Source organism: Diceros bicornis, chromosome 29, assembly GCF_020826845.1.
Source record: "Diceros bicornis minor isolate mBicDic1 chromosome 29, mDicBic1.mat.cur, whole genome shotgun sequence".
In the NCBI taxonomy this organism is placed as follows: Eukaryota; Metazoa; Chordata; class Mammalia; order Perissodactyla; family Rhinocerotidae; genus Diceros; species Diceros bicornis.
Genome location: NC_080768.1, coordinates 35,874,072 through 35,889,223, shown reverse-complemented (window position 1 = coordinate 35,889,223; position 15,152 = coordinate 35,874,072). Strand labels below are relative to the sequence as shown.

Here is a 15,152-nt window from a genome sequence, read left to right as displayed (position 1 = left end):
TCTATAACAGACATAGTAACAGTGCTAGACAGAGTAAATGTTGTTTGTGTAGAGCTGAGATCACAGGATCAATCATAAAGTAGGGAAAGGTTGAAGGATAGTCTAAAGGTGAAAGTCAGTGATATCAATAAATAAAAATTTTAGGGGCCGGCCCGGTGGCGCAAGCGGTTAAGTGCGCGCGCTCCGCCGCGGCGGCCCGGGGTTCGCTGGTTCGGGTCCCGGGCGCGCACCGACGCACTGCTTGGTAAGCCATGCTGTGGCGGCGTCCCATATAAAGTGGAGGAAGATGGGCACCGATGTTAGCCCAGGGCCGTCTTCCTCAGCGAAAAAAGAGGAGGATTGGCGGATGTTAGCTCAGGGCTGATCTCCTCACAAAAAAAAAAAAAAAAAAAAATTTTAATGATACTCTCAGCTTCAATCATGATATTTGAGAGTTAATGTTAGAAAAAAGAGCAAGATTAAGAAGGCATATTTGGTTTCCATTTCTTGAAAGAAGCCTATTTACCTTTTAATTACAAATATTGGTTTCTAAGTGGTAAAAATCTAGTTTCATTTTTGTGAAGGGAAGAAATTGGAGAATTTTATTAACTGGATACGTAAAGATAGATACTTGCCCTGTTTCCCAGGCAATCTAGAAGATTCTCTGGCACGTCTTGCGCAATTTGGAGGCCTGTAGCCATCAGTACAATGGCATGTCAAATTGGAAGTGCACACCTAGGATCATTTTTAAAATTTAAATGATCATTTAAAAATATTTTCTCATAGAAAGTAAAATTATCAGATATATCAAGTTTCCATATTTCCATCTAGGGTAATTTTGTTCATTTGATTTATTTACAAAGATAATCCTACAAGTCAAATGCTTGGTTTCTTAGCCTAAAGCACACATGCACAAACACACAACCATACACACACCCCCAACTAATAAAAAGCTATAAAGTGAGGCTCACAATACATACATTAAGAAAATTTAACATCTTCAAATGTCCATCTAAAAATTTAGTATGCAATTTCAAAAGCACATGTTTAAATTCTAATGAACATGAGACCCTCCCAGTGATGTGCTGGAGCCAGCTAGTACCAGCTCCCAGAGCTGACTGTGCACATCTCTTCCCATCTCCAAGTTCAGTGACATCATATGGTAGCTTGAAGTATCTGCACTTACAAATGAGGACTTGACTCTCCCCTAGGCTGGTTGTAAACACTTATGAGCATAACACTGCCCTTGACCAGGACTGGGTTTTGTTTTGTTTGTTTGCTTTTGTTTTTTTACTTTTATCAAAGGCTCTTTGTATTCCAAGAAGGCATCACACACTTAGACATAGCATAACATTAGAAACTGATGGTTTCTGTAATTACTAAATAAATAAATTAATAATAATAGCAAACACTTTTATGGTGCTTAGTATGTGTGAGTCTCTATTCTGACTACTTTATATAGATTTACTCATTAAATCTTCACAACAGCCCTGTGAGCTTAGGACTATTATTATTCCCACTTTACAGATGAAGTAACTGAGGCATAGATATTTAACTTGCCCAAAGTCACACAGCTACTAAGTGATGGAGCTAGGATTTAAACCCAAGCAACCTGGTTTTAGAGGCCCTGCCCTTGCATAGTATGCTATGCTACCTCTCAAGATAATATAAAATATCTCTCAATTTCTAAAATCTCAATTTCCAGAATATGAATCTAATTTCTCTATTCCATGGCTTAAATGTGCAGGAAAATAAGTGCTCTGTTTGGGGTATCCATTGCCCCAGCTTCTGTTATACCACCTTCATGCCATTGTATGTGTGTGTGTGTACTTTTACTCTGAAATACATCACAGAAGTGATGTTGTCCTTCTCGGGAGACACATGTTGTCAGTTTGTGCTAATATTGTGTTGTTACTTATGGATCACTTGGTTAAGGTGCTATCTTCTAAGTTTTTCCACTGTAAGTTACTATGTTTCTATTTTTGATTAATAAGTGATTTGTGAGGAGATACTTGTGAGATTATGTAAGTATCAGGGTCCTAATAAAACTTTCTCCCATTAGTTTTACCACCCATTGATAATTATTGAATTGCATTGTTCCTTCTACACTGATTATACCATAAGGAAGAATTTTCCCTTATTTCTATTTATTTATTCAGTTATTGCTATCAGTAATATATTACTGATATGGCCAAATGATCTTTGACAAGGGTGCCAATACCATTCCGTAGGAAAAGGACAGTCTCTTCAGCAAATGGTTCTGGGAAAACTGAATATCCAATGCAAAAGAATGAAGTTGGACCTTTATCTCACATGTACAAAAATTAGTCAAAATGAATTAAAAGACCTAAATATAAGATATAAGACTATAAAACTCCTAGAAGAAAACATACAGGAAAAGCTTCATGACATTGAACTTCACAATGATTTCTTGGATGTGACACTAGAAGCACAAACAACAAAAGTAAAAATAGACAAATGGGTCTACAACAAACTTAAAAACTTCTGTGTATCAAAGGACACAAAACAGAGTGAAAAAGCAATCTACAGAATAGGAGAAAAGACTTGCAAATCATATATCTGATAAGGGCTTAATATCTGGAATATACAAAGAACTCCCACAACTCAACAACAACAAAAAACAACCTGTTTAAAAAATGGGCAAAGGACTTGAAAAGACATTTCTCCAAAGATGATATATGAATGGCCAACAAGGATATAAACCGATGTTCAACATCACCCATCGTAAGAGAAATGCAAATGAAAATCACAATGATATCACCCTACAGCCATTAGGATGGCTACTATAAAAACAAAGAAAATAGAAAACAACAAGGTTTGGGGGAGAGTGACATCAGCAACATGGCAGGGTGAGCTGTTCCCTTTATCTCTCCCCCTTTGAACTACAACTTAATGGACATTCATTGACCAACAGAGGAAACCCACACAGCACAAGAGGATGCCTGAGAGACCCATGCAGCTATACATATGAAGGTGGATTGACTGGCCCTCTGGGAAGTGATGGAAATAGGTGAGCACTTCCTGCCCTTCCCTGGCAGCCCTGTGCATGTGCACGAGTGCTTTCCAGCCTGGCACAAGCACCCATAGTACTACTGCACGGTGGAAGTAGGAACATGCCCCAGGGTGACTGTAGGAAGAGGAGGCGGCAGGCCTTAGCCATCTCGTGATCACTTTCTCAGCAGTGGAGGAGCCCATTGTACCCCTGTAGCCTGAAGGAGTGGCCCAGGCTTGGACCACATGAAGAAGACCTGCCCACCAAGCACAATCTACACACACACCCAAAAGCTCTCTAGGCTGGCACAAGCACCCATAGTACCCCCACAACTTCCAGCAGATGGGGTGGATCAGAAACTCATCTCCCACTTCCCCCTAGTGGTAGCAGGTGGAATCTGTGACCTAATGCTACCACAAATGCACCAACAAAAGATTAGTTCATCAAACAACATGAGAAACAACAGCAACAATTCAGACCAGAAGGAAAATGACAATTCTCCAGAAACCAACTCTGAAGGCACAGAAATTTACAATCTAAATGAAGGAGAATTCAAAATAGCTGTCATAAAGAAACTCAATGAGTTACAAAAAAACTCAGAAAGACAGTTCAATGAGCTCAGGAATAAAATTAATGAGAAGAAGGAATACTTCACCAAAGAGATTGAAAGTATTAAAAAAAAAACCAAGCAGAAATTCTGGATATGAAGAACACAATTAATGAAATAAAAAATAATTTAGAATCCTTAAAAAATAGAGCTGATGTTATGGAGGAAAGAATCAGAGAGTTAAAAGCATAGAAATATAGAAATGCTACAGGTGGAGGAGGAGAGATAACTAAGATTTTTAAAAAATGAAGGAATTCTTTGAGAAATATCTGACTAGTAACATAAGGATTATAGGTATTGCAGAGGGAGAAAGGAGCAGAGAGCTTGTTCAAAGATATAATAGCTGAGAACTTCCCAAACCTGGGGAAGGAACTGGATTTACAAATACATGAAGCTAATAGAACGCCTAATTACATCAATGCTAAAAGTCCTTCTCCAAGGCATATAATAGTAAAACTGGCAAAAGTCAACAAGAAAGAAAAATATTAAGGGCAGCAAGGCAGAAGAAAATAACCTACAAAGAAACCTCTATCAGGCTTTCAGCAGATTTCTCAGCAGAAACCTTAACAGGCTAGGAGATAATGGAATGGTATATTCAAAGTACTGAAAGACAAAATCTCTAGCCAAGAATACTCTATCCAGAGAAACTTTCCTTCAGATATGATGGAGAAATAAAAGCTTTCCTAGATAAACAAAAGCTGAGGGAGTTCATCACCACTATACATCCCCTACAAGAAATGATTAAAGCTGCCCTCACACTGGAAACAAAAAGGCAAAAGTCTACAAAGCTTTAAGCAAGGAGATAAACAGACAGACAAAATCAGAAAACTGCAGCTCTCTATCAGAACAGGAAAGCAAATACTCAATTATAACTTAAAAGATAAAGGGAAGGAAAGCATCAAAAGTAACTGTAAACACTTCAACTTAGTCACAACCTCACAACACAAAACAGAATAATTTGTGACAACAATAACTCAGAAGGGGAAAAGGAAAGGGATGGAAGCTGCTTAAGCTATGGAGATAAGAGGCTATCAGAAAACTGACTATTTCATCTATGAGGTCATTTATACAAACTTCATGGTAACAACTAAACAAAAAATCAGAGCAGAGCCACAAATCATAAAAAAAAAAAAAAACCTGAGAAAACCTCCGAGAAAGCCATCAAGTGAAACGGCAGTCAGAAATACAAAGGAAGAGAAACAATGGAAACACAGAACAACTGGAAAACAAGAGATAAAACGGCAGTATTAAGCCCTCATATATCAATGATCACTCTAAATGTAAATGGATTGAATTCTCCAATCAAAAGACACAGAGTAGCTGGATGGATTAAAAAACAAGACCCAACATTATGCTTCCTCCAGGAAACACATCTCAGTTCTAAAGACAAACATAGGCTCAGAGTGAAAGGATGGAAGACGATACTCCAAGCTAATAGCAAAGAAAAGAAATCAGGTGTTACCATACTTATATCAGACAAAGCAGACTTCAAGTTAAAAAAGACAATGAGAGACAAAGAGGGGCAGTACATAATGATAAAAGGGACATTCCACCAAGAGGACTTAACACTTATGAATATACATGTAGCTAACACAGGAACACCAAAGTACATAAAGCAACTATTAACAGACCTAAATGGAGAATTTAACAGCAACACAATAATATTAGGGGACCTCAACACCCCACTTACATCAATGGACAGATCATCCAGGCAGAAAGTCAACAAGGAAATACTGGATTTAAATGAAACTCTTGATGAGATGGACTTAAGAGATACATAGAGAACATTCCATCCAAAATACAGCAGAATACACATTCTTCTCAAGTGCACATAGATCAATCTCAAGGATAGACAATATGTTGGGAAAGAAGGCAAGCCTCAATAAATTTAAGAAGATTGAAATCATCTCAACCACCTTTTCCGACCACAATGCTATGAAACTAGAAATCAACTACAAGAAAAAACTGGGAGTCAGAAATACATGGGGACTAAACAACATGCTACTGAACAACCACTGTATCAATGAAAAAAATCAAAGGAAAAATTAAAAATATCTGGAGGCAAATGAAAATGAAAATACAACATTCCAAATCACATGGGATGCATCAAAAGAGGTTCTAAGAGGGAAATTCATAGCAATACAGGCCCACCTCAACAAACAAACAAAAATCTCAAATAAGTAATTTTAAACTGCACCTACCAGAACTAGAAAAAGAACAAACAAAGCCAAAAGTCAGCAGAAGGAAAGAAAAAGTAAAAATTAGAACAGAAATAAATGAAATGGAGACTGAAAAAACAGCAGAAAGGATTAATGAAACTAAGAGCTGGTTCTTTGAGAAGATAAACAAAATTGACAAACCCTTAGGCAGACTCACCAAAAAGAAAAGAGAGAAGGCTCAAATAAATAAAATTATAAATGAAAGAGGAGAAATTACAATGAATACCACAGAAATACAAAGGATTATAAGAGAATACTATGAAAAACTATATGCCCAAAAATTGGATAACCTAGAAGAAATGGATAAATTCTTAGACTCATACAACCTCCCAAAACTGAATCAAGAAGAAATAGAGAATCTGAATAGACCAATCACTAGTAAAGAAATTGAAACAGTAATCAAAAACCTCCCAAAAAACAAAAGTCCAGGACCAGACAGCTTCTCTGAAGAATTCCACCAAACATTCAAAGAAGATTTAATGCCTATACTTCTGAAACTACTCCAAAAAATGAAAGAAGAAGGGGCATTTCCTAACTCATTTTACAAGGACAACATCACCTTGATACCAAAACCAGACAAGGACAACACAAAAAATGAGAATTACAGGCCAATATTGATGATAAACATAGATGCAAAAATCCTCAAAAAAATATTAGCAAATTGAATACAAGAATACATTAAAAGGTACATACACGACAATCAAGTGGGGTTTATTCCAGGGATGCAAGGATGGTTCAACATCCAGAAATCAATCAATGTGATATATCACATTAAGAAAATGAAGAATAAAAATCACATGATCAACTCAATAGATACATAGAAAGTATTTCACAAGAGTCAGCCTCCATTTATGATGATAACTCTCCTTAAATGGCTATAGATGGAAAGTACTTCAACATAATAAAGGCCATATATGACAAACCCACAGCTCACCCCATACTCAATGGTGAAAAACTGAAAGCTATCCCTCTAAGAACAGGAACAAAACAAGGCTTACCACTTTCACCACTCTTATTCAACATAGCATTGTAAGTCTTTGCCAGAGCAATTAGGCAAGAAAAAGAAAAAAAGGTACACAAATTGGAAAGGAAGAACTAAAGCTGCCACTATTTGTGGATGAAATGATTTTATATAGAGAAAACCCTAAAGAATCTACCAAAACACTATTAGAAATAGTTAACAAATACAGTCAAGTTGCAGGGTACAAAATCAACATACAAAAATCAGTTGCATTTCTATAAACTAACAACAACTAACAGAAAGAGAAATCAAGGTTACAATCGCAAGAAAGAGAATAAAATACCAGAATAAATTTAACCAAACAGGTGAAAGACCTGTACACTGAACACTAGGAAACGTTGTTGAAAGAAATCGAAGACGACACAAAGAAATGGAAAGATATTCTGTGCTCTTGGACTGGAAAAATTAACATAGTTAAAATGTCCATATTACTTAAAGCATTCTACAGATTCAATGCAATCCCAATCCGAATCCAAATGACATTTAATGCAAATAGAACAAATAATTCTAAAATTCTTATGGAACAACAAAAGATCCCAAATAGCCAAAGCAATCCTGAGAAAAATGAACAAAGCCGGATGCATGACATTCCTTGATTTCAAAATATACTACAAAGCTATAGTAATCAAAATGGCATGGTACTTGCACAAAAACAAGCACACACAGCAATGGAACAGATTGAGAGCCCAGAAATAAACCCACACATTTATGGACAGCTAATTTTTGACAAAGGAGTCAAGAACATACAATGGAGAAAGGAATGTCTCTTCAATAAATTGTGTTGGGAAAACTGGACAGCCACATGTAAAAGAATGAAAGTAGACCATTATCTTACACCATACACAAAAGTTAACTCAAAATGCATTAAAGACTTGAATGTAAAAGATTGAAACCATGAAACTCCTAGCAGCAAACATAGGCACTATGATCTTTGACATCAGTCTTTGCCTTATAATTTTGAATATGTCTCCTTAGGCAAGGGAAACAAAAGAAAAAAGAAATAAATAGGACTACATCAAACTAAAAAGCCTGTGCACAGCAAAGGAAACCATCAACAAAATGAAAAGACAACCCACCAACTGGGAGGAAATATTTGCAAATCATTTATCCGATATGGGGTTAATATCCAAAATATATAAAGACCTCATATAACTCAACAACAGAAAAAACAACTCAACTAAAAAATGGGCAGAGTATCTAAAGAGAAATTTTTCAAAGGAAGACATACAGACAGCCAACAGGCATGTGAAAAGATGGTCAACATCACTAACTATTAGGGAAATACAAATCAAAACCACAATGACATAGCACCTCATACCTGTCAGAATGGCTATTATTAAAAAGACAAGACATAACAAGTGTTGGAGAGGATGTGGACAAAAGGGAACCCTCATACACTGCTGGTGGGAATGTAAATTGGTGCAGCCACTATGGAAAAGAGTATGGAGATTTCTCAAAAAATTAAAAAGAGAACTGCTATATGATCCAGCTATTCTACTTCTGGGTATTTATCCAAAGAACATGAAAACAATAATTTGAAAAGATATATGCACTGCTATGTTTATTGCAGCATTATTCACAAGAGCCAAGACTTGGAAGCAACCTAAGTGACCATCAACGGATGAATGGATAAAGATGATGTGGTATAGAATAGAATAGAATACTATTCAGCCATAAAAAAGATAAAATCTTGCCATTTGTGACAAAATAGATGCACTTTGAGGGTATTATGCTAAGTGAAATAAATCAGATGGAGAAAGGCAAATACTGTATGATATCACTCGTTTGGAAGATCAACAACCAACCAAACACATGGATACAGAGAACAGATTCGTGGTTACCAGAGGGAGAGAGGGGTGACAGAGGGTAAAGGGCACATTTGTACAGTAATGATGGCAACTAGACTTTTGGTGGTGAACATGATGTAGTGTACACAGAAGCCAAAATATAATGATGTACACCTGAAATTTACATAATGTTATAAACCAATGTTATCTCAATATAAATTTTAAAAAATCTCAAAACAAATGAAAATGGAAACACAACACAACAATAATATTGGGATGGATGGTACAGAAGCAGTTCTTAGAAGGAAGTTTATAGCAATAAATGCATATATTAAGAAAATAGATGATTTCAAATAATCTAATATTACACCTCAAAGAACTAGAAAAAGAAAAACAAACCAAGCCAAAAGTTAGCAAAAGAAAGGAAATAACGATCACAGCAAAATGACCAGAAAAACAATAGAAAAGATCAATGAAACTAAGAGCTAGTTTTCTGAAAAGATAAACAAAATTGACAAACCTTCAGCTAGACTAAGAAAAAAAGAGAATAGAGTGATGTCACCAAGATGGCAACATAGGTTGTTCCCAACTTCACTCCCCCTCACAAGAAGAACAACTAAAACCCATTCATGGACAAGACACCACTGAGAAAATCCTAGAGCACAGAGTTGAGGCTGAAGCACCCCCTGCACCAACAGAGACCAAGACAGACAGCATTAGAAGGGTAAGAGGAGTAGCTACACACTGACCGAACTGCCCCTCCCCAAGGCTGGCACAGCACCACACTGAGAGGTCTCCCTAGAGACTACTGTTCTTCAAGAGGGAAAAGAGAGCTCAAGGTGGACATGCAGCCCCCCCAGCATTGTGTGTCACTTCTTGGAAGCCCCCACTCCAGTCTCACCTCATGGAGACCATGGGCAAATCTGTGGGCATTGCCCACTGGGATTCTGATTGTGATAGAGAATGCAGGAGGGGCTTGCAGCAACCAGCACTTGGATTGTGGCAGACCAAGTTCCTACCTGCAGCACCCAAGTAGTAGTCCCAACCAGTGGCTCTGCTCCTCTACAGAGCCAAGATAGTGTGCAGTCTGACCAGGGAACGGATAGGGTGCAGGTCTGCCTAATTTGGGACCTCAAACGAAGAGGCCTGCCACCTCTGGAGCCTGATATGTCCCCTCACCCAGGCAGGGAAGCTGAGCCATAGCTCTGTCCACTGCTGAGTGTAGTTCCCAACCCCACACGACTAGAAATCCTGGCTGGAACACCTGAAAGTGGCATATGCATAGCCCAGCAATGCTCAAACAGTGAGTCCAGCAGGCAGAAAAGATTGTCCTTAGAGCCAAGCCAGTGGCACTGCTCAGCCAGGGAACGTGGAGTGTGGGTCAGCTTGAGTCAAGACCACAAACAAAGAGTCTTGCCAAGTTTGGAGCCAGTTCCCCTACTCTGCCCAGATAGGGGAGCTAATTCATAGCCCGTCCCACTGTTGAGTGCAGCTCTCACCCCTGCCCAACCAGAAAGCCTCACCAAAAGACCTGGGAGACTGCTTGGAGCTGGCCCTACAATTGGGCCTGGGCAGGGGAGCTAATTCATAGTCCCACCCACTGCGGAGTGTAGCTTTCAGGCCTGCCTAAGCAGAAAGCCTGCTGGAACACCTGGGAAGTTGCATAGCCCAGCAATGCTTAAGCAGAGTATGCGGCAGGCAGAGGTGATCATGCACAAAGCAGTGGCCCCACTCAGCCAGGGAACTTGGGACAAGGGTTGGCTTGAGTCAAATCACAAATAAGAGCCTTGCTGAGTAGGGAGCTGGTTCTCCCACTCCTCCTAGGCAGCGGAGCTAATTCACAGCCACAACCACTGCTGAGTGTAGTTCCCAGACCCACCTGACCAGACAGCTTGGCTGGAACACCTGGGAAGTTGCTTGGAGGCAGCTCTCCTACTGTGCCTGCGCAGGGTAGCTAATTCATAGCCCCGCCCACTGGTGACGGGAGCTCCCAGATCCACCAATCAGAACTACTGGCAGGAACATCTGGTAATCTGCTTGGTGTTGGTTCTCCCACTCAGCCAGGGAAAAGGAGTTAATTCATAGCCCTCCCCACTGATGAGCATAGCTCCCAGCCCTGCTCAACCAGCAAACCTGGCCTGAGCATCTGGGAAGTTGCGCTGACTAGCAATACTCAAGTGGAAACCATGGCTGACAGCACTGCCCATCAGCAGATCAAAGCAGGTGGCCTTGTTTAGCCAGAGAACTTGGGGCATTGTTCAGCTTGAGTCAAGAACCCAAACAAAGAGCCTTGCCAGCCTTGGAGCCAGTTCTGCACACACTACCCAGGTAGGGGAGCTAATTCATAGCCTCACTCACTGCTGAGGGTAGCTTCCAGCCCCAGCTGACTGGTGGAAACCTGGTCTGAGAACTTGGGAAATGACTTGGCACAACAGCACTCAAGCAGAGAGACCAGCCAGCGACTCTGCTTATCTGCAGAGACAAGCCAGTGACCCCCATCTGGCCAGAGAGTTTGATGCACAGGTCTGCCTGATTACCTCCCCAAACAAGAGTCTTGTCACCCTTGGGGTCTGCTCTGCAGCCCCCCACCAGGAAGGAAGCTAATCCTTAGCCCTGCCCACTGAAAAATACAGCCCCCAACTCTGATAATCAGGAAACCTAACCAAAGCTCCTGAGAATCTCATTAGTCGATCCTGCAGCCCCAATTACAGCACCACTTGAATGAAGTACCAAACCAGTGGCTCTGCATCTACAGAGCCAAGACAGTGGTCCCGTCAGTCCAGGGAGCTTACTACACAGGTCTGTCTGATTTGATTCCCAAACAAGAGCCTTGTCAGCATGAGCAGGGAAACTAATTCATAGCCTCACCCACTACTGAGTACAGCCTTCAGCCCACTTGACGAGGGGATTTAACTAGAGCACACAGGGGCTCCGTAGCCCATCGTACAGCCCTGCTTACAGTGGCACTTGAACAGAGGGCACAACCTGGGGCTTTCTCTATCTGCAGAGCAAAACTTATGGCCCCACCTCACCAGGAAATTCAGTGCACAGTTTAGCCTGATTCAGGTCCCCAAACAATAGCCAGTTCAGGGCTTGGGAGCTGTTATGCAGCTCTGCCAGAGTAGGGAAGTTAAATCATAGCCTCGCCTATTGCTCAGAATAGTACTCAGTCCCAACTGTCTAGGAAGCCTGACCAGAGAACCCAGGCAACCAACAAAACTATCAAAAAAAAAAAAAAAAAACCCAAACAGAAATCCTAGAGCTGAAGACCACAAAGATCCAACTGAAGAATTCAATAGAGAGCTTAAACAAGAGACTCGACCATGCAGAAAAAATCAGTGATCTGGGAGGCAAGAAATTTGAAATTATTCAGTTAAAGGAGCAAGCAGGAAAAAGAATGAAAAAGAGTGAAGAAGGTTTTTGGGACTATGGAACAACATAAAAAGAAACAATATCTGCATTATGGGAATTCCAGAAGAAGAAGAGAAAGAGAAAGGGACAGAAAGAATATTTAAGGCCAAAAACTTCCAAAACCTGGGGAGAGAAATGGACATCAGATCTATGAGGCTCAAAAGACCCCAAATAGGTTGAATCTGAATAGGGCTACACCTAGACATATTGTAATTAAAATGTCAATAGTCAAAGACAAAGAAAGAATTTTGAAAGCAGCCAGAGAAAAGTAAAATGTCACATAAAAGGAAACCCCAATAAGACTATCTGTGGATTTCTCAACAGAAACTTTTCAGGCCAGGAGAGAATGGGATGTTATATTCAAAATATTGAAAGAAGAAAACTGTTATCCAAGAATACTACACCTGCCAAACTGTCCTTCAGCAATGAAAGAAAGATAAAGACTTTCCCAAACAAGCAAAAGTTGAAGTTCATTATTGTACCAGGAATATGAGATGAATATCACTGGAACTATGTAGTCATTCTGTCACATTAAAGGATAGTGACTGGTTTGGCACTGACTAATCGAACTGCCCAGGTATTTATTGGGTAGCCCCAAATGAGATTCAGTGGTTGTGTGGCACAAATATTTGGCTGTGGCTTCCACCTGAGTGGTTGGGTGCTGCACCCTGGGTTTTCCCTGGGCACAAGGGAGAATCTACCCCACGGTAACAACAATTACCAACCTCCCTTTCCTCAAGGCCAGATGGCAACATTCTATTTTCCACCGGTACAATCATTTGGCCACCATCTTTATTCCCTCCATTGGCCTGGAGGATGTTATAGCACATATAGAAGCCCTTACTAAATTCACCTAGAAAGCCTTAAATGATAGCTGACAAAACCTATCTTTTACTTAATACTGAATTGTCTCTAATGAGAAAAGCTGTCCTCCAAAATAGTACAGACTTGGACATTATCATTGCCTCACAAGGAGGGATCTGTGCCATTATCCAAAGCGTTGTGTGTTCATACCTAATGAGTCTGCTAATGTATCATCTTTATTAAATCACATGGGGAAACAAGTGAATACCCTGAGGGATCTGACACCCAGCCTAAGGGACTTAGTAAATCAATAGTCCGGATCATGGGGTTTTGGTGGAAAAACCTGTTACTGTTCTTTATTTTGGGAAGCATTATCACAATCTGTGTTTTCTCTTGAATGTGCCTCTATTGCTGCTGTGGTATCTGCCTCCAGTGCAGCCAGACAGCTGCCAAACAGGCCACCTCCTTGCTAGTGAAACCCCTTGCTGACCACTCAGGGCACACTGCAGAAGAGGGGGCACGTAAGATTGTAACAGCCAGTCACAAGGGGTAGAGTGTTGGAGGAAGTCATCAAAAGGACGTGACCACCAGTTGACCCACAATGGGAACTGTTTTCAAGGATGTAGCCTTGAGCAAGCAATGTGTTGTTGAGACCATCTGGATGGTATGCCCAGTTAAGGACTCTATATAAACGTTAAGATTTCAGTGGTGGATGCTGAGATTTACTCATCTTGCAGCCACCCATGACAAGCCTCATATGTAAGTTCCCTTGCTTATTAAACCTGCCACCTACCACTCTGGAGTGGCTTGCTTCTTTCTTTGGTTTCTCCTTGCCCTCTGTATAGGGACCAGTTTGAAAACCAACAACATTAGAACTGATACCATAGAAATACTAAAGATCATAAGAAGCTACTTTAAAGAAATATATGCCTAAAACTGGACAATCTAGAATAAATGGAAAACTTCTTAGAAACATACAACCTACTAAGATTGAATCAGCAAGACATGAAAAGAACAGATGAATAACTTGTAAGGAAAATCAAAAATGTCCCAAAGAAGAAAAGTCTAGGACTTGAGGGCTTCACTGGTGAATTTTACCCAACATTTAAAGAAAGATAACGCTAATCCTTCTCAAACTCTTCCAAAAATTCAAAGAGAAGGGAATACTCTCAAACGCATTTCACAAAGCCACATTACCTGATACCAAATCCAGAAAAGGACACTACAAGAAAAGAAAACTACAGTCCATATCCCTGATGAATAGAGATGCAAAAATTCTCAATAAAATACCAGCAAACCAAATTCAGCAGCACATAAAAAGGATCATTCACCATGATCCAGTGGGATTTATCCCTGGGATGCAAAAATAGTTCAACATACACAAATCAATAAATGTGTTACATCACATTAATAGAACAAAAGAAAAAAATCATATGATCATCTCAATAGATGTAGAAAAAGCATTTGACAAAATTCTACATTTGTTCATGATAAAAACTCTTAATAAATTAGATATAGAAGGAACAAACCTCACTACAATAAAGGCCGTAAAGGCCTATGACAAGCCCACATCTAACGTTATACTCAATGGTGAAAGGTTGAAAGCTTTTCCTCTAAGATCAGCAACAAGACAAGCGTGACCACTCACCATTCCTACTCAACATAGTACTGGAAGTGCTAGCTAGGTCAAACAGGCAAGAAAAAGAACAAAAGGCAGCAGAATTGGAAAGGAAAAAGTAAAACTGTCTCTGTTTGTAGATTTTATATAGAGAAAATCCTAAAGACTCCACCAAATAACTGTTAGATGGAATCAATGAATTCTTAAAGTTGCAAGATATAAAATTAACATACAAAAATTGAAGAAAAAATGAATCAATGAATTCTTAAAGTTGCAAGATACAAAATTAACATACAAAAATTGGTAGCATTTCTATCCACCAGCAATGAATTGTCTGAAAAAGAAATTATAAAAAACCAATTCCATTTACAATAGCATCAAAACCAACAAAATACTTAGGAATAAATCTAACAAAGGAGGTGAAAGATCTCTACACTGAAAACTACAAGACATTGGTAAAAAGAAAGTGAAGAAGATGCAAATAAATGGAAAGGTATCTCATGTTCATGGATTGGAGGAATTAATATTGTTAAAATGTCCATGCTACCAAAAGCCATCTATAGATTCAATGCAATCCCTATCAAGATTCCAATGGCATTTTTTACAGAAGTAGAAAAAAAAAATCCTAAGATTTATATGGAACTACAAAAGACCCCGACAGCCAAAGCAATCCTGAGAAAGAAAAACAAAGTG

At 39.4% G+C, this 15,152-nt stretch overlaps 1 protein-coding gene across 1 annotated transcript in view; it reads right to left on the bottom strand.

The window, feature by feature from the left end:
- The window catches only part of ADAM32 (ADAM metallopeptidase domain 32), a gene marked incomplete at its 5' end in the record, with an annotated part of 239,609 nt that overhangs the window by 24,418 nt on the left and 200,039 nt on the right, over window positions 1-15,152 (bottom strand). Inside the window, one exon of the mRNA XM_058524868.1 lies at window positions 615-714. Within this exon, the coding sequence (XP_058380851.1) occupies window positions 615-714 (100 nt within the window). The remainder of the gene's footprint in view (window positions 1-614; window positions 715-15,152) is intronic.